Raw genomic sequence first — 20432 nt, 5'->3', positions numbered from 1 at the left:
TGCTTGTGCAATGCCGCCCCCTGCAATAAGGCCGCTAGCAGGGGGTGTCAATCAACACGATCATATATAATTGCTGTCTGCCGCCTCAGATTAGCGGATGAGATAAGGAGCAGCGGTCTTAAGACCGGTGCTTCTTAACTCCTGTTTCCGGGGAGCCTAAAGGCTCGCACGGAAACTGATGCATAAAGATGCATTCAGCCGTTAATAAATCGGCCCCTAAGAGCTATTGCATTGTCTTGTTATCATGCATTTGTTTATTATGCAAATCTACTGTATTTACTGGTCCTTTAATGTATGGTAGGTTACTTCGACCCATTATGGAATCTTCCAATAAAAAATATACCCTAGCAGGGGGTGTCAATGAGCCCGATCGTATACGATCAGTGGATTGATGTCCGCAGTCTCAGAGGCAGCAGAGTTAAGGAGCAGCAATCTTAAGAGTAAGTCTTATTAGGACAGCGTGCACGTGAGTGACTGAGCAGTGGATAGTACTTGAATACACCAGCCGTGAGACTGGGCATCAACTTAAGTCTTACGGTCGCTGTATGTAGTAATAAGAGAGAGAGAAACAAGTGCTAGCTGACTGCTGCTATTATCTAAAAATTGATCTGGCCGTCAGGGGGTGGGAATGAATTATGAACAGGGCAGGGGCGGGCCTCACGTGAGACTGCGATCTGCTGCTCAGCGCTCCCTGACACTCATCACTTCCTCCCACCCAGAGTCCCAGCAGCATCCTATTCAGTGCAGCTGCGCGCGTGGGAAGAGAGAGAGCTAAGAGGGAAGCAGCGAGCTGAGGCCAGGATGTCTGGTGAGCAAAAACATTGCATTCACCAGTGATGTAATTTAGATTTGCTCTAAAAAGGTTTTGTTTTGGGATGGATCCTTTAATGAATGTACGCAGCCATCATGAGCCATGCACACAAGTATGTGTCTCTCACAGGCATCAATGTTCAAGAGATTGTATATACATTCTATTGACTATTGATGCCTGTGAGAGACACATACTTAGAGTTAGAGCAATTTCCTCATCTAAGTCAAAGTAGGACCAGTCCTAGTAAATTCACTTTATAGCCTAGTTGTATTTTGTGCAACTTTTTAGTTGAGTGTAAGAGTTAACCAGAGCTCTGAAGTCTCACATTAATTTCTCACATTAATTTCAATTGCTCTCAAGCGAACGTGTTTACTTTCAACCTGTAATATGGGGGCTAATAGGTTTTTCAAAGCTTTTAAAACAAATATGTTATGTGTAGTTGTTTTGCAGTGCCGTGCTTAAAGGGACAGTCTAGTAAAATTAAAACTTTCATGATTCAGAAAGGGCATGTTATTTTCAACAACGTTCCATTTTACTTTTATCATCACATTTGCTTTGTTCTCTAGGTATATTCTTTGTTGAAGCTAAACCTAGGTTGGCTCATATTTCTAAGTCATTGAAAGCCGTCTCTAATCTCAGTGCATTTTGACAGTTTTTCACAGCCAGCTAGGCAGTGCTAGTTCATGTAGAAAGATAACATTGTGCTCACTTCTGTGAAGTTATTTATGAGTCAACAATAATTGGCTAAAATGCAAGCATTTCAAAAGAATTGAGATAAAGGGAAGTCTGCAGAGACTTAGATACAAGGTAATCAGCAAGGTAGAACATTTATTATTATAACCATGTTGGTTATGCAAAACTGTGAAATGGGTAATAAAGGGGTTATGTCTTTTTAAACAATAAAAATTCTGGAGTAGACTGTCCCTTTAACTGCAGATATATATCATGCATGTAGAAACATTACTGTAATGTCCATTTAAGTCTTTAAACATATTCCTGAGTTTGGTATATTTCCCCTGACATGTTGTATATATAACATAATTTCAGTAGTCCTGTTTTTAGTAATATTGCTTGAAAACGTAGCTTCCTTGATACAAGTACAAGGGTTAAATGTTACATAATGATGTCCCTTTGACACTGGCATTAAAGGGACAGTCTACACCAGATTTTTTATTGTTTAAAAAGATAGATATTCCTTTATTACCCATTCCCTAGTTTTGCATAACAAAAACAGTTATATAAATACACTTTTTACCTCTGTGATTATCTTGCATCTAAGCCTCTGCAAACTGCCCCCTTATTTCAGTTCTTTTGACTGACATCCATTTTAGCCAATCAGAGCTGGCTCACTGGAACTCAATGTGCGTTAGCACAGTGTTATCTATATGACACACGTGAACTAATACCCTCTAGTGGTGAAAAACGGTCAAAATGCCCTGAGAGAAGAGGCGGCCTTCAAGGGCTTAGAAATTAGCATATAAACCTCCTAGGTTTAGCTTTCAACTAAGAATTCAAAGGTATACAAAGCAAAATTGGTGATAAAAGTCAATTGGAAAATTGTTTAAAATGACATGCCCTATCTGAATCATGAAAGTTTATTTTGGACTAGACTGTCCCTTTAACCTCTCCACTGCCTCAAGGAAGCAACTCTTAATCATCATACTTAGAAATGCAGCAACAACTAACAATGAATCTTTAAACTGCTATTTTGTACCCTCCCCACTGCAAGATATAATTAAGCCAAACATTTAGTTTGTTCTCTAGATTATCTCCTTACTCTCTGTGACCCCCACCTAAAGCACAAACTGACTGACGAGTCTGATTGCAAACATAATCAGCTCTCCATTCCATTTACATCACCCACACTGCAAATGCCTGCATATTCTGCTCTATGGCACAAATAAATCATTGATGTATAAACATTGGTGGATGGTCAGACAAGGTCCCATTTGAAAGCCATCATGGTAACCTTCTGTGATAGAAGTGAAATAATCAGGTGAAATTATCAGCTGAACATAGATACTAATTTGCTCAGCTCATTGTTTCACCTGTGGTCACGTTCAGATATAATTAAAATCATAAATCATTGCTTGAACAGTATGCAGAGGGGTTAAACGCATAGTTAAAGTCAGTTCCAGAGCAGCAATGCATCACTGGGAGCCAATCATTGCTGCTCCAGAGACTACTTAAGTATTCTTTTTAACAAGGCATACTAAGAGAAGCAAAGTAAATATAATAAAAATGAAGTCAATAAAAAGTCTGTTTAAATTGGGTGCTGTATGTAAAACATAAATGTTTATTTCTGTTAAGTTCATTTTTACTAGATATCTTGTCTGCCATATAACTACACTTTAAATATATAATAATATTTATTTTATTGAGGTGAGGGTTCTTAAAATTTTATATTTTACTGATTAAGGGACATAAACTGGTGCTCTGAGCAGCTGCAGCACTTAAAATGCTGGTGCACTGAGAATATCTAGTTATGCTTCACATGCACGTGCATAGAAAAATGTTAACACTAAAACAGTGATAACTTTAACTAGAAGCATTTTTGACAATACATATATATTACAAATATGTTTCTATTTAAAGATGTAATTCATCTATGTGCATTTAAATTTTCCCCATAATGTCCCTTTAAACTTTGCCATTAAAAAAGTATATGTGTACATTTTTTGTTTTTAATCAATCTGTTAAAGGGTTTAATTAGTGCATATTGTAATGCTTCTTTTGCAATGTTATGCCGGCCCAATTGGATGAACTCCAATGACAATTCCAGTGAACATCCAATCAACATGTGTGTCATTTGACGATCTTGCAGTCCAGCCTCTATAAACCTATGTAGAGTGGATTGTACTGCTCTATACATCCCAGCCCAGCCAAAACAGGAAATGAAAAGGGGGGGGGGGGGACGGAGGAACAGACAATACCAATTAGGATTATAAATCTTTTATTATAAAATATATATACACTTTAAAAGAGATTATGGGGTTTTACTTGCAAACTAATGTATTTTTTATTGCAACATTCTTATAGTCTGATATTTACCATCACTTTAAAGGGACACTGAACCCATTTTTTTCCTTTCGTGATTCAGATAGAGCATGCAATTTTAAGCAACTTTCTAATTGACTCCTATTATCACATTTTCTTCATTCTCTTTGTATCTTTACTTGAAATGCAATAATGTAAGTTTAGATGCCCGCCCATTTTTGGTGAACACACTGTGTTGGTCTTGCTGATTGGTGGATAAATTCACCTACCAGTAAACAAGTGCTTTCCATGGTTCTGAACCAAAAAAAAATAGCTTAGATGCCTTCTTTTTCAAATAAAGAAAGCAAGAGAACAAAGAAAAATTGATAATAGGGGTAAATTAGAAAGTTGCTTAAATTTGCATGCTCTATCTGAATCATGAAAGAAAAAAATTGGGTTCAGTGTCCCTTTAACCCCTTAATGACCGAGGACGTGCAGGGTACGTCCTCAAAAAAAAGGCAGTTAATGCCTGAGGACGTACCCTGCACGTCCTCGGTGTGGAAAGCAGCTGGAAGCGATCCTGCTCGCTTCCAGCTGCTTTCCGGTTATTGCAGTGATGCCTCGATATGGAGGCATCCTGCAATAACCATACATGGCCATCCGATGCAGAGAGAGCCACTCTGTGGCCCTCTCTGCACCGGACATCGATGGCCGGTATCGTTGGTGGGTGGGAGCCGAATTGGGAGGCGGGTGGGCGGCCATCGGTGTTGCGCGTGACGTCACGGGGGGCGGATCGGGATCGGGACCGTCGGGGGCGCGCACGGGCGCGCGCGCGTGCACGGGGGTGGCGGGCGGGCGCGTGCACGGGGCGGGAGCGGGTGGGAACCGCTACACTACAGAAAAGTTAAAAAGTAAAAGTAAAAAAAAAATTAAATAAACTTTTTTTTAAAAACCATCTAAGGGATCTGGAAGGGGTGGGGGGTTGGTCTTGGGGGGGGGGAAAGCTACACTACAGAAAAGGGACATATTTTATTTTAAAAAAAGCATTTTTTTTCACTAAACTGGGTACTGGCAGACAGCTGCCAGTACCCAAGATGGCGCACATTAAGTCAGAGGGGGAGGGTTAGAGAGCTGTTTAGTGGGGGATCAGTGAGGTTGGGGGCTAAGGGGGATCCCTACACAGAAGCATATGTAAATATGCTAACAAAAAATGCACAAAAAAGCCCAAATATACCTTTTATTTTAGTACTGGCAGAGTTTCTGCCAGTACTTAAGATGGCGGGGACATTTGTGGGGTAGGGGAGGGAAGAGAGATGTTTGGGAGGGATCAGGGGGTCTGATGTTTCAGGTGGGAGGCTGATCTTTACACTAAAGCTAAAATTAACCCTGCAAGCTCCCTACAAGCTACCTAATTGACCCCTTCACTGCTAGCCATAATACACGTGTGATGCGCAGCGCCATTTAGCAGCATTCTAATTACCAAAAAGCAACTCCAAAGTCATATATGTCTGCTATTTCTGAACAAAGGGGATCCCAGAGAAGCATTTACAACCATTTGTGCCATAATTGCACAAGCTGTTTGTAAATTATTTCAGTGAGAAACCTAAAATTATGAAAAATTTTACGTTTTTTTTAATTTGATCGCATTTGGCGGTGAAATGGTGGCATGAAATATACCAAAATGGGCCTAGATCAATACTTGGGGTTGTCTACTACACTACACTAAAGCTAAAATTACCCCAAAAAGCTCCTTACATGCTCCCTAATTAACCCCTTCACTGCTGGGCATAATACACGTGTGGTGCGCAGTGGCATTTAGCGGCCTTCTAATTACCAAAAAGCAATGCCAAAGCCATATATGTCTGCTATTTCTGAACAAAGGGGATCCCAGAGAAGAATTTACAACCATTTATGCCATAATTGCACAAGCAGTATGTAAATAATTTCAGTGAGAAACTGAAAGTTTGTGAAAAAATTTGTGAAAAAGTGAACAATTTTTTGTATTTGATCGCATTTGGCGGTGAAATGGTGGCATGAAATATACCAAAATGGGCCTAGATCAATAATTTGGGATGTCTTCTAAAAAAAAATATATACATGTCAATGGATATTCAGGGATTCCTGAAAGATATTTGTGTTCTAATGTAACTAGCGTTAATTTTGAAAAAAAATGGTTTGAAAATAGCAAAGTGCTACTTGTATTTATGGCCCTATAAGTTACAAAAAAAGCAAAGAAGATGTAAACATTGGGTATTTCTAAACTCAGGACAAAATTTAGAAACAATTTAGCATGGGTGTTTTTTGGTGGTTGTAGATATGTAACAGATTTTGGGGTTCAAAGTTAGAAAAAGTGTGTTTTTTTCCATTTTTCCTCATATTTTATAATTTTTTTTATAGTAAATGATAAGATATGATGAAAATAATGGTATTTTTAGAAAGTCCATTTAATGGCGAGAAAAACGGTATATAATATGTGTGGGTACAGTAAATGAGTAAGAGGAAAATTTCAGCTAAACACAAACACCGCAGAAATGTAAAAATAGCCTTGGTCCCAAACGGACAGAAAATGGAAAAGTGCTCTGGTCACTAAGGGGTTAAGCTCTGTAGAGAAAGAAGTTCTCTCCCACTCAATACAAACACCAGACAAGGCTTAGTGCAGTAGAGAGTAACACATTTTAATGGTCAAGACAAAGGGTTTTTACCCAGTACAAGGTGTAAAATGTAAACATGCAAAGCCAATTACATACTGCCCTCTGCTCACCCCCTCTTGTGTCCAGATCCCACCGGGAGATAAGGTTCCCCAGACACAACATGTAGACACGCCCCTTTTATATCCGGTAACTTTAATGGTGAAGCACTCGGCTTCTAGAAGGAGCCACCCCAAGTATCATTTTAAAGCTCTTGTTCAGGCGCACATTCTGTGAAAGTGTGGTCCCTTTTGGTCACATGATGCAGGAGTGATAAGCCTTTTTGTGTTTAATGGTTGCTCAGAAGGTAGTGTAGCCTAGATAGGTAGGGAGTATTGCAAGCACAACATAACACATCCTCCTGGTGGCTAGAAAAATGTCCTGAAATGGGCTGTTTAGTGAGGGGATAGGGAACAGAGTTTAATAGGGCAGAAAGAAAAGAAATAAAAAAGTACTTGTGGCTAGGAACTATCATTTTAACCCCTGAGTGGCAGGGCTGTAAAAGAAGCAACAGGCTTTGTGCCACACTGTTGTTTTTAGTATCTGAGTTTTATAGTAAACTGGTTTGGAAAAAAAAAAATCTGAGATATGGACAAAATGAAAGAAAACACACTGGAATAACAAGTAGCTAATAAAATGATATTTGGTGAGCAGATACAGGCCGGGGTCGGATCCTTTAGGTGTAATGTTAGATATCTACTGGATTTGAAATGATTCTGTGCTGTCATAACAAAATTGTGTGATCACTAACTTTTCTTAAAGGTACAGTCTACACTAAAAGTGTTATTGTTAAAAAGATAGAGAACACCTTTACTACCCATTCCCCAGCTTGGTACAACCAACATTGTTATATTAATATTCTTTATAACCTTTAAACCTCTACATTTCTGCCTGTTTCTACGCCTATATAGGCAGCCTCTTACTCACATGCTTTTTTATTTGCTTTTCACAACAGGAGACTGCTAGTTTATGTGGGCCATATAGATAACATTAAAATCACGTCCAAGGAGTTATTTAAGATTTAGCATAACACAGCACTAATTGACTAAAATGCAAGTCAATAGATAATAAATATAAAGTCATGTGATCAGGGGGCTGTTAGAAGATGCTTAGATACAAGGTAATCACAAAGGTAAAAAGTATATTAATATAATTATGTGGGTTATGCAAAACTTGAGAATGGGTAATAAAGGGATTATCTATTTTAAAACAATAAACATTCTATTGTAGACTGTCGCTTTAAGAAAATGAAATATTAAAACTTTATCGAGATCTTCTTCTGATGCATTTTATTCATGTTAGGATCTTATGCTTCAACATGGGTGGAGGACTGGAGCCATAGTCCCGGAGTTGGAAGAAGAAATGAAGATAATAAACACTGAACAGTATATGCACTCACTTACTTGGCTGCAAGCACTCACAGGACTATTGGAGCGGATGCAGGTCTGTATGTTTTCTCAGTTCTGTTAGTTATTTCAGGTGCTGATAACAGATTTAAATAACTCGGCGCATGATTTTTTTCTCTCTTAAATTGTAAACTATATATATATATATATATATATATATATTTATTTATATATATATTTATTTATTTATTTATTTATTTAAAGGGACACTGAACCCAAATGTTTTCTTCCGTGATTCAGATAGAGCATGACATTTTAAGCAACTTTCTAATTTACTCCTATTATCAAATTTTCTTCATTCTCTTGGTATCTTTATTTGAAAAGTAAGAATGTAAGTTTAGATGCCGGACCATTTTTGGTGAACAACCTAGGTTGTTCTTGCTGATTGGTGGATAAATTACCCCACCAATAAACAAGGGTTGCCCAGGGTCTGAACCAAAAAACAGCTTAGATGCCTTCTTTTTCAAATAAAGATAGCACAAGAATGAAGAAAAAATTATAAAAAGGAGTAAATAATAAAGTTGCTTAAAATTGCTCTATCTGAATCACGAAAGAAAAAAATGTGGGTTCAGTGTCCCTTTAATGTCCTTTTAAATGACTTGATTTAGAGGAAAACAGTCTTATATTATTGAAGATAATACTGATTGACTCATTTATGTTAAAAGGACATGGAAACTCAGGTGCTTCTGACTATAAAGCCCCAGTATAGGTTTTCAATATACAGTTTCCTTTTTCAAGACTGCTTTTTCCCCCAATGTTAATATCTCTGATTTTGCTTGGATACTTAGTAGTTTATTTAATAATTGTAGAATACCCGGATGCACTATGTTTTGTCTGCGTATGCAGTCAAACTAAACTTAATTCTCTTGGTATCCTTTGTTGAAAAGCAGGTAGGAAGACATGGGAGCAAGCATTTCTGGAAATCTGTATGGCAGCAGTTTTAACAGCTCGCTGTAGCAATAACCAGCCACTTAATTTTGCCCTTTGTGGGCACGCCATAATTTAGCGCCCCACTTGTAATATAAGTACATTGGAACTTTTTTTTATGATGTAGCTAGAGCATATAATGTCAAACAACTTTCCAATTTACTTCTATTATTAAATTTTCTTTGTTTTCTTGTCATCCTTTGTTCAAAAGCATGAAGGTAACTTCAGGAGTGTGCATGTCTGCAGCACTATATGACAGCAGTTTTGCAACAATGTTATACTTTAGTAAGAGCACCAGATGTCAGCACTATTTCATGTCATGTGCTCCAGGCAAGTCCACGCCACTTATTTCGGTATCTTTTCAACAAAGAATAACAAAAGAACAAAGCAAATTTGATAATAGAAGTAAATTGGAAATCTTTTTAAAAATGGTATGGTCTATCTGGGTTTTATATCCCTTTAACACTCAAATACTGAGTCTATTGTAGTATTTTTTTGGTTGTGTAATGGAGTGGACCATGCCAGGAAATGTTAACCCCTTAATGACAACTGACGTACCAGGTACGTCATGCATTAACAAGCAGTTAATGACAATGGACGTGCCTGGTACGTCAGTTGTCTAACAGAGTGCTGGAAGTGATCACAACCACTTCCAGCAGCTCTGAGGGTATTGCAGTGATGCCTCGATATGGAGGCATCCTGCAATACCCCTTTACAAGCTTCCGATGCAGAGAGAGCCACTCTGTGGCCCTCTCTGCACTGGTAGCGATGGTGCCGATGGTGCCGTTTGACCGGGTGGGAGGAGGGAGCGTGTGCGCGCGTGCACGATGCGCGCGCGTGCACGAGGGCGCGCGTGCACGAGGGCGTGCACGTGGACGCGTGTGCACGTGGACGCGCGTGCATGTGCACGTGCACGCATTAGCCACACTGACACCAATGAAGTTAGGAAGGGGGAAAAAAGTTTAAAAAATTTTTTTTCCATATAAAAGGATCTGGGAGGGGGAGGGGGTGGGGGTATTGTGGGGGGGCTGCTACACTACAGAAATAATTAAAAATAAAAGTTAAAAATAAAATTAAAATACTTTGGTTTGTGGGGCCAAACTGGGTACTGGCAGACAGCTGCCAGTACCCAAGATGGCGGTAATTAGGTAGGGGAGAGGGTTAGAGAGCTGGAGGGGGGGATCAGGGAGGTTGGTGCTAAGGAAGGGGTTCATCACAACTAAAATATTTTATTATTTTTATTTAAAAAAAAAAAAAACTCTTATTTAGTACTGGCAGACTTTCTGCCAGTACTTAAGATGGCGGGAACAATTGTGGGGTGGGGGAGGGAAGAGAGCTGTTTGGGAGGGATCAGGGGGTGGGATGTGTCAGGTGGGAGGCTGATCTCTAAAATTAACCCTGCAAGCTCCTTACAAGCTACCTAATTTAACCCCTTCACTGCTGGGCATAATTCACGTGTGGTGCGCAGCAGCATTTAGCGGCCTTCTAATTACCAAAAAGCAACGCCAAAGCCATATAAGTCTGCTATTTCTGAACAAAGGGGATCCCAGAGAAGCTTTTACAACAATTTCTGCCATAATAACACAAGCTGTTTGTAAATAATTTCAGTGAGAAACCTAAAATTGTGAAAAATGTAAAGTTTTTTTTTTATTTGCTCGCATTTGACGGTGAAATGGTGGCATAAAATATACCAAAATGGGCCTAGATCAATACTTGGGGTTGTCTACTACACTACACTAAAGCTAAAATTAACACTACAAGCTCCCTAATTAACCCCTTCACTCCTGGACATAAAACACGTGTGGTGCGCAGCGGCATTTAGCGGCCTTCTAATTACCAAAACGCAACCACAAAGCCATATAAGTCTGTTATTTCTGAAAAAGGGGATCCCAGAGAAGAATTTACAACCATTTGTGCCATAATTGCAGAAGCTGTTTATAAATAATTTCAGTGGGAAACCTAAAGTTTGTGACAAAATTTGTGAAAAAGTGAACTTTTTTTTTTTTTTATCGCATTTGGCGGTGAAATGGTGGCATGAAATATACCAAAATGGGCCTAGATCAATACTTTGGGATGTCTTCTAAAACAAAATATATACATGTCAACTGATATTCAGGTATTCCTGACAGATATCAGGGTTCCAAAGTAACTAGCGCTAATTTTGAAAAAAAGTGGTTTGGAAATAGTAAAGTGCTACTTGTATTTATTGCCCCATAAATTGCAAAAAAAGCAAAGAACGTGCAAACATTGGGTATTTCTAAACTCAGGACAAAATTTATAAACTATTTAGCATCAGTGTTTTTTGGTGATTGTAGATGTGTAACAGATTTTGGGGGTCAAAGTTAGAAAAAGTGTGTTTTTTTCCATTTTTTCCTCATATTTTATCATTTTTTTTAGTAAATTATAAGATATGATGAAAATAATGGTATCTTTAGAAAGTCCATTTAATGGCGAGAAAAACGGTATATAATATGTGTGGGTACAGTAAACGAGTAAGAGGAAAATTACAGCTAAACGCAAACACTGCAGAAATGTAAAAATAGCCATTGTCATTAAGGGTAAGAAAATTGAAAAATGGTCCGGTCATTAAGGGGTTAAGCACAAACAGAACGATGCAAAAGAGGTTTTTACTTTCAGTCAGCAGTTCAAGGCTTAAACAACCACCCTTTTGTAGTTAAACAAACAAGCAAAAAAAACCCTGTATATTTACAAAGTCATATGCTTTAAAACAAAGATACAATTTATATAATCCTACAAATTCTTGTGATAAAGCATTTAAATGCAGGTTTATCTAAGACACCTCTGCCTGTGATTTGTTACTTCCCTTTCTGAGATCCAAATGAATCTAACCTTGCTAGTCAGAGCTGCCTTATATAGCCCTCTAACTGTTCTCAGCTGTTGTTAATTGGCTTATTGTTGTCTGCCTGTTAACCAATAGGAATGTTTTCAGCCTTACAACATTTTGTTTCTTTCAGGCTAGTATATTTCCCATAGACAAATTAAGGGGACATTCTGGTCAAAATTTAAAAGCACATAGATGAGTTACATCTTAGAATAGAAACACATTTGCAATATACATGTATTAGCAAATATATTTCTAGTTATCACTGTTTTAGTGTTAATATTTTTCTCTGCACGTGCATGCGAAGCATAGCTAGATATTATCAGTGCACCAGCATTTTAAATACTGCAGCTGCTCAGAGAGCCAGTGGGCTGTTATCATGTCAGCAATGAACAAATTGAGTCATAACCAGATGGTACGCTCTCTGAGCCAGTGCTGTTTTTAAAATGCTGGTGCACGGTGCATACTTAAATACACTTTTGAAACAGCTATAGCTTTTATTAGAAGCATTTTTGCTAATACATTTATATTACAAAAATGCCTCTATTCAAAACTGAAATGCACCCATGTGAATTCCAATTTTGGCTGGAATATCCCTTCAACTCTTTCTACAGTTATGAGTTTATATACACTCCATCACAGCTTGCCTATACAGGGAGTGCAGAATTATTAGGCAAGTTGTATTTTTGAGGATTAATTTTATTATTGAACAACAACCATGTTCTCAATGAACCCAAAAAACTCATTAATATCAAAGCTGAATAGTTTTGGAAGTAGTTTTTAGTTTGTTTTTAGTTATAGCTATTTTAGGGGGATATCTGTGTGTGCAGGTGACTATTACTGTGCATAATTATTAGGCAACTTAACAAAAAACAAATATATACCCATTTCAATTATTTATTTTTACCAGTGAAACCAATATAACATCTCAACATTCACAAATATACATTTCTGACATTCAAAAACAAAACAAAAACAAATCAGTGACCAATATAGCCACCTTTCTTTGCAAGGACACTCAAAAGCCTGCCATCCATGGATTCTGTCAGTGTTTTGATCTGTTCACCATCAACATTGCGTGCAGCAGCAACCACAGCCTCCCAGACACTGTTCAGAGAGGTGTACTGTTTTCCCTCCTTGTAAATCTCACATTTGATGATGGACCACAGGTTCTCAATGGGGTTCAGATCAGGTGAACAAGGAGGCCATGTCATTAGATTTTCTTCTTTTATACCCTTTCTTGCCAGCCACGCTGTGGAGTACTTGGACGCATGTGATGGAGCATTGTCCTGCATGAAAATCATGTTTTTCTTGAAGGATGCAGACTTCTTCCTGTACCACTGCTTGAAGAAGGTGTCTTCCAGAAACTGGCAGTAGGACTGGGAGTTGAGCTTGACTCCATCCTCAACCCAAAAAGGCCCCACAAGCTCATCTTTGATGATACCAGCCCAAACCAGTACTCCACCTCCACCTTGCTGGCATCTGAGTCGGACTGGAGCTCTCTGCCTTTTACCAATCCAGCCATGGGCCCATCCATCTGGCCCATCAAGACTCACTCATTCTCATTTCACCAGTCCATAAAACCTTAGAAAAATCAGTCTTGAGATATTTCTTGGCCCAGTCTTGACGTTTCAGCTTGTGTGTCTTGTTCAGTGGTGGTCGTCTTTCAGCCTTTCTTACCTTGGCCATGTCTCTGAGTATTGCACACCTTGTGCTTTTGGGCACTCCAGTGATGTTGCAGCTCTGAAATATGGCCAAACTGGTGGCAAGTGGCATATTGGCAGCTGCACGCTTGACTTTTCTCAGTTCATGGGCAGTTATTTTGCGCCTTGGTTTTTCCACACGCTTCTTGCGACCCTGTTGACTATTTTGAATGAAACGCTTGATTGTTCGATGATCACGCTTCAGAAGCTTTGCAATTTTAAGAGTGCTGCATCCCTCTGCAAGATATCTCACTATTTTTGACTTTTCTGAGCCTGTCAAGTCCTTCTTTTGACCCATTTTGCCAAAGGAAAGGAAGTTGCCTAATAATTATGCACACCTGATATAGGGTGTTGATGTCATTAGACCACACCCCTTCTCATTACAGAGATGCACATCACCTAATATGTTTAATTGGTAGTAGGCTTTCGAGCCTATACAGCTTGGAGTAAGACAACATGCATAAAGAGGATGATGTGGTCAAAATACTCATTTGCCTAATAATTCTGCACTCCCTGTATACTTCTGGCTAAAACTTGTGCAGAACATATACCATACAATATATTATACGTACTATACATATATTGTGCCCTAGTGGAAATTAACCACGTTGTAGCTTATTCACTTATATTTTCATTGCAGATTCATCAAGATGCTGAGTCAAAGCAAGTGCTGCACGAATGGATGAAAGAACGACAAGAACTGAGGTAATGTGATCTGCCACAAGAAACAGCAAACATTAAATTTTTCTTATATCATATGTTCCTGTTCTGAATACAACTACTTTTTATTTTTCTACATTTGGAGGTGTGTCCCTGTCCACCAATAGAACTGCCCATATTTTTCAGTGCTAAATTAATGTTTGCTTCATATGCAGTTAGCAGTGGTGTATTTAGCTTTTGTGCTGCCTCTCGAGCCTCCCATCCAAAACATATTTATTAATTATATTATTTCCTCTATTACTGTAGTGTGCAGCAGTTTGAACATAGGTTATTCCTATGCACAGTTTAGATCACATATCTGCCATGTTTTATCAGAAATACCATCTTACATTGCCTCTATTCCTCTACTAGCACAGCAGGAGTTATGGTGCAGACAAAGCTTTCACACATTATTATGCTGCAGGAGCAAATCCATTGGGTTAAAAAATTGGGGATGTGATTAAAGTTTGCCAAGGGGATACAGAATCCAGGGGTTAGGGAGTTAATTCTTGGAGGCATGTCCTGTACAATTATTATTTATTATGGCTAAATGATTACTCTTCTGGGTCACTGTGGCACAGCATTCTGCCCTAGTGTTAAGGTATTAATACCAGGGTGTAAAGGTTAGGGTTCCTACCACTTGGATTTGATTGGTCCAGTGTAGTGACTGGTTAGAATTTTTAATTGTTATAAGGTTTCCTATAGTGGAATGGTTAAGAGGGTATTGAGTAAATATAGTGGATTTTAAAAAGCTTTATTGCACTTATGGGGGTCACGGGGGTAAAACACCTCAAGTTATATGTGAGATCCTGGACTTGTCTAATATATAGGAATAATACTGGTATCTATATGCTATAGCTATGTGTCATAGGAATGTAATCCCTGTGTAAAATGCCTTTACCCCCCTTCATTAAAAGGCCATAATACCCAAAGTGTTGAAACACTTGAAAGTGATGCAGCATAGCTGTAAAAAGCTGACTAGAAAATATCATCTGAACATCTCTATGTAAAAAAGAAAGATAATTTACCTCAAAAGTTCCTCAGTAGCCACATCCCATTGTAAAGGACTTCTAAGCAGCAAATCAGTATGTCTATCTCGGGACAGCTAAGGGGTTGAGCCTCATGCACTCTCATGTTATTTCCCTATTCAGTTTAAAGGAAGTTTACAATGAAATCTCATGAGAGTTAAGTGAAATCTCATGAGATCACAGTAAAAGAGTTCATGATCTCATCACTGCTGATGCTGATTGGCTGCAGTTCATTTCTTCATTTTTTATTTTTATTTTTACCTGTAGCTGGGAGCAGCTGAGTATAACTTTTTACACAGAACTTACTCTGCTGAGCTGAGGAGATTTTGAGGTAAAATATATTCTTTTTTACATAGAGATGCTCAGGTGAAATTTTCCTGTCAGCTTTTTACAGTTATGCTGTATCAGTTTCAAGGGATTTAGCATATGAGTATTATGTCCCTTTAAATGTAACAGTAAGCACTATTTCTTGTGATCTACCAGTGCAGGTGATTGTAATTAATTGTACCCTTGTATGCTATACACGGCCAAGATCCCAGTCAAGAAACAATCATTTTATACAGCAAATAAACATTAGAACCACTTGTAATTTAGATTATTTAGTAATCAAAATATAGTCGAAAAATTTGACCAAATCCCTATGGACACCCTCTAGCTGTAAAAAAAACTGTAAAAATGCACTGAAATAAGAGGCGGCTTTCAAAGGCTTATAAATTAGCATATGAGCCTACCTAGGTTTACCTAGATTAACTTGTAACACCAGTGCACATTATGTGCGCTGTTATTACAAAGTGGAGCGCTAATATCGCTTGCATGCAAGCGTTATTTAGCGCTCCACTTGTAATCTGGCCCTATATTATTAAATTATGTGAGGTGTGGGACTTTAATTTCAGTATTTCCATCCTCTTTAAGGTTTAATGGGGCACTTTAACTCTTGTATTAAAGTTTGTTTTTTTCCATATATTAAATACCCCAAATGTTTAAAAGTAAACACTTTTAAGTTGTCATCCTAAATTTACAAATGATTCTGCATTTAAATGCTTATATTTAATAATATATTCAATATTAAGTTGCTCCGGAGCCCTTATGGGGCAGGTTTACTCATACGAGCCGTCTTCTCGCAATGTAAGAATCAGCATTCATTATACCGCTGCTTCTTACGCTCTTCTGCACCTCTGAAGTGGCAAAGAGAAATCACACAGAAATCGCTCACTCAGGGTGATTGACAGACCCTTCTCTTGAGCCATTGGGCGCATAAGAGAAGGGGTGGGCATTACACAAAGTGTAATAATGACGCATACGGGCCAGCTGAAGAACAAGTCTACTGCCCATATACAGAGATGGTGTGCGGACAACTTCTCAAAAAAATCAAAGGACAGAAAAGGGCAAAAGCATATCTAAGTGCAGGAAGAAATTTACAATTTATTGTGGCCCCTATATGCGCTTGCTATTCTTTTATCTTGTGAGTAGCCACGTTACATATAGGGGCCACAATAAATTGTACATTTTTTACTGCACTTAGATACGCTTTTGCTCTTTTCTGTCCTTTGATTTTTTTTTTAGCTTTTTAACCCCAATGCATTTGGAGCACCCTTGGGAAGAACAGCACTAGCATCATGGGAAAATAAGATCTTCTCTCTATAAGTGTCTATATTTGGGATTGTAAAGGAGAACAAGTGCCCATATCAGACCCTATTGAGACTTGACATCTTTTTAAAAGACCATTTTATTTTAATATATGGTCTGTATGCCATTTTTACTTTTTAAGATATATTTGATCTATAAGTTGTATTTGTAATGATATACTTAGCATTTTGTGTATTGTAATGGTATCTCGCTTACCTTCTGTTTATCTAGTCTAGGAGACTGCACTGGGTGTTTTTGTGTGTATAGGACAACTTCTCTAGTTTATAAGCTTGTCCGCACGACGGTTAGTACATGGGGCCCTCTGTATATAACAGTAAGGCCCAGTTTACAAGTGGCGTGCTATTGATTTGACTTGAGTTGTGTTAGTACTCGATAGAGCTAATAACTTTGCGCTCCACTTGTAATCTAGCCCTCAACCTTACAGTCTAATTTTGTTTATGAATGGGAATTCACTAGATTTCCTTAAATTAAATTACTCAATCAGATGCAGGCACGTTGAGCATAATGTATGTGTTTTAGTACATTTTAATGGAGTACTGTAAGTATTCTGTAGTTATTGGGCATTTTTTTAATAGTATGTGTATATGCTGTAGGTTTGGCTATTATGTGTATATGCTGTAGGTTTGGCTATTATGTGTATATGCTGTAGGTTTGGTTATTATGTGTATATGCTGTAGGTTTGGCTAGTATGTGTATTTCCTGTAAGTTTGGCTGTTATGTGTATATGCTGTAGGTTTGGCTATTATGTGTATATGCTGTAGGTTTGCTGTTATGTGTATATGCTGTAGGTTTGGCTATTATGTATATATGCTATAGGTTTGCTGTTATGTGTATATTCTGTAGGTTTGGCTATTATGTATATATGCTGTAGGTTTGCTGTTATGTGTATATGCTGTAGGTTTGGCTATTATGTGTATATGCTGTAGGTTTGGCTATTATGTGTATATACTGTAGGTTTGGCTACTATGTGTATATGCTGTAGGTTTGGCTATTATGTGTATATGCTGTAGGTTTGGCGATTATGTGTATATACTGTAGGTTTGGCTATTATGTGTATATGCTGTAGGTTTGGCTATTATGTGTATATGCTGTAGGTTTGGCTATTATGTGTTTATGCTGTAGGTTTGGCTATTATGTGTATATGCTGTAGGTTTGGCTAGTATGTGTATTTCCTGTAGGTTTGGCTGTTATGTTTATATGCTGTTGGTTTGGCTATTATGTGTATATGCTGTAGGTTTGCTGTTATGTGTATATGCTGTAGGTTTGGCTATTATGTATATATGCTGTAGGTTTGCTGTTATGTGTATATGCTGTAGGTTTTGCTATTATGTGTATATACTGTAGGTTTGGCTATTATGTGTATATGCTGTTGGTTTGGCTATTATGTGTATATGCTGTAGGTTTGGTGATTATGTGTATATACTGCAGGTTTGGCTATTATGTGTATATGCTGTAGGTTTGGCTATTATGTGTATATGCTGTAGGTTTGTGTATATGCTGAAGGTTTGGCTATTATGTGTATATGCTGTAGGTTTGGCTATTATGTGTATATACTGTAGGTTTGGCTATTATGTGTATATGCTGTAGGTTTGGCTATTATGTGTATATGCTGTAGGTTTGGCGATTATGTGTATATACTGTAGGTTTGGCTATTATGTGTATATGCTGTAGGTTTGTGTATATGCTGTAGGTTTGGCTATTATGTGTATATGCTGTAGGTTTGTGTATATGCTGTAGGTTTGGCTATTATGTGTATATACTGTAGGTTTGGCTATTATGTGTATATGCTGTAAGTTTGGCTATTATGTGTATATGCTGTAGGTTTGACTATTATGTGTATATGCTGTAGGTTTGGCTATTATGTGTATATGCTGTAGGTTTGACTATTATGTGTATATGCTGTAGGTTTGGCTATTATGTGTATATGCTGTAGGTTTGACTATTATGTGTATATGCTGTAGGTTTGGCTGTCATGTGTATATGCTATAGGTTTGGCTATTATGTGTATATACTGTAGGTTTGACTGTCATGTGTATATACTGTAGGTTTGGCTATTATGTGTATATGCTTTAGGTTTGACTGTCATGTGTATACACTGTAGGTTTGGCTATTATGTTTATATGCTATAGGTTTGGCTATTATGTGTATATGCTGTAGGTTTGGCTATTATGTGTATTTCCTGTAGGTTTGGCTATTTTGTGTATATGCTGTAGGTTTGGCTATTATGTGTATATGCTGTAGGTTTCACTAGTATGTGTATATGCTGTAAGTTTTACTATTATGTGTATATGCTGTAGGTTTGACTATTTTGTGTATATGCTGTAGGTTTTACTATTATGTGTATATGCTGTAGGTTTGGCTATTATGTGTATATGCTCTAGGTTTGGCTAGTATGTGTATTTCCTGTAGGTTTAGCTATTATGTGTATATGCTGTAGGTTTGACTATTATGTGTATATGCTGTAGGTTTGACTATTATGTGTATTTCCTGTAGGTTTGGCTAATTGTTCCTATATTATCTCCAAAAAATGTATCTGATATCCTAAAATACCGCTAATATAGCTAAACCTTAAAAATAGACGCTTTCCCTATGAGTCAATGCACAAATAAATACACACAAGGTAGCGCTAAAAAAGCAATTAAAGAACCCACTTAAGGGACCCACTATGGACTTAGAATAGGCGTGTTACTGGTATTAAGGTTGGTTTATATACCAATACCAAGATGCTTTAACCAGTCTAGTATTATTGTACAAACTAATCACAATCTTAATGATTTGATACAGTACAGGTACCTAAAAAATACCATTGGTTAGTTCTATATAAGCAGACCTCTATATGGACCTCTTATTGTCTGTTTATGCCTATATAGAAAAATAGAACTGTACATCAACTTATTATATTAGTAATACAAGTGCTAAAAGGATGTGTATTGAAATAAAAAATATTTTATTAAGTAACATCAATAAAAATAAATTGGTAGTGAATTGTTTTTACATCCTGATGTATCTGTATAAATTATTCTAATGGTTTAACATAAAATTACCTCAATCTTAGAGGTGTAGAGTGATATTAAAATATAAAATATAAACAATTTAAAGTACAATATATTTTTCTAACTTTATAGTACAATATATTATCCTAATTGTATAGTTAAAACTTCTATGGACCAAGTGGTAAAGATATAAAAAAAAAAATATATGCTCAAAAATAATATTAAAAATAAAAAAATATTGATCATGCATTTCAAGCAGAATTGCTCAGTTCCAAGAAGAAAAAAATATATATATAAAAAATGGGGTTTCTTCTGAGAGATTCTTATTTGTGTTCAGGATGGATCTTTCGAAATAGGTGTTTCAAAGTGTTGAGAAGTGTTGAAATAATTATGAGATACAAAGTCCCAAGTGTTATTTAAAGGGATATGTCTTATTTTGCTGTATTTGCAAAATTATTTATAGTCAAATAATATGTGTCAAATTGTGAGTTGATCAACCAAAATGTGGTGATATTTGCAGTTGATTGCTGTTGCAATTAAACAAAAATGCAGTCTTGTGATAAACTGTGGTGTTAGTGTTAGCGTTATCGTGATAAAGGCTTACACAGCTGAAACGCGTAGAGGCGGACCCTGATTGGCAATCATCTATTCATTCACTAATGAACCAGCTGAACATCAAATGAAGAACATTTCCAGGCTCTAAAACAGAGGGA

At 37.4% G+C, this 20432-nt stretch overlaps 1 protein-coding gene across 2 annotated transcripts in view; it reads left to right on the top strand.

Annotated features, from left to right (window-relative positions):
* NT5DC2 (5'-nucleotidase domain containing 2) overlaps positions 1 to 20432 on the top strand; it is a 271150-nt gene that overhangs the window by 235040 nt on the left and 15678 nt on the right. For both annotated transcript variants that reach the window (XM_053721025.1, XM_053721024.1), the window contains exons 12-13: positions 7777 to 7917; positions 13993 to 14057. In XM_053721025.1, coding sequence (XP_053577000.1) covers positions 7777 to 7917; positions 13993 to 14057 — 206 coding nt within the window. The remainder of the gene's footprint in view (positions 1 to 7776; positions 7918 to 13992; positions 14058 to 20432) is intronic.

The sequence above is a fragment of the Bombina bombina genome, chromosome 7 (genome assembly GCF_027579735.1).
Source record: "Bombina bombina isolate aBomBom1 chromosome 7, aBomBom1.pri, whole genome shotgun sequence".
Lineage (NCBI taxonomy): Eukaryota > Metazoa > Chordata > Amphibia > Anura > Bombinatoridae > Bombina > Bombina bombina.
The sequence above is the reverse complement of the archived record's forward strand: the minus strand, read 5'-3'. Positions and strand labels throughout refer to the sequence as shown.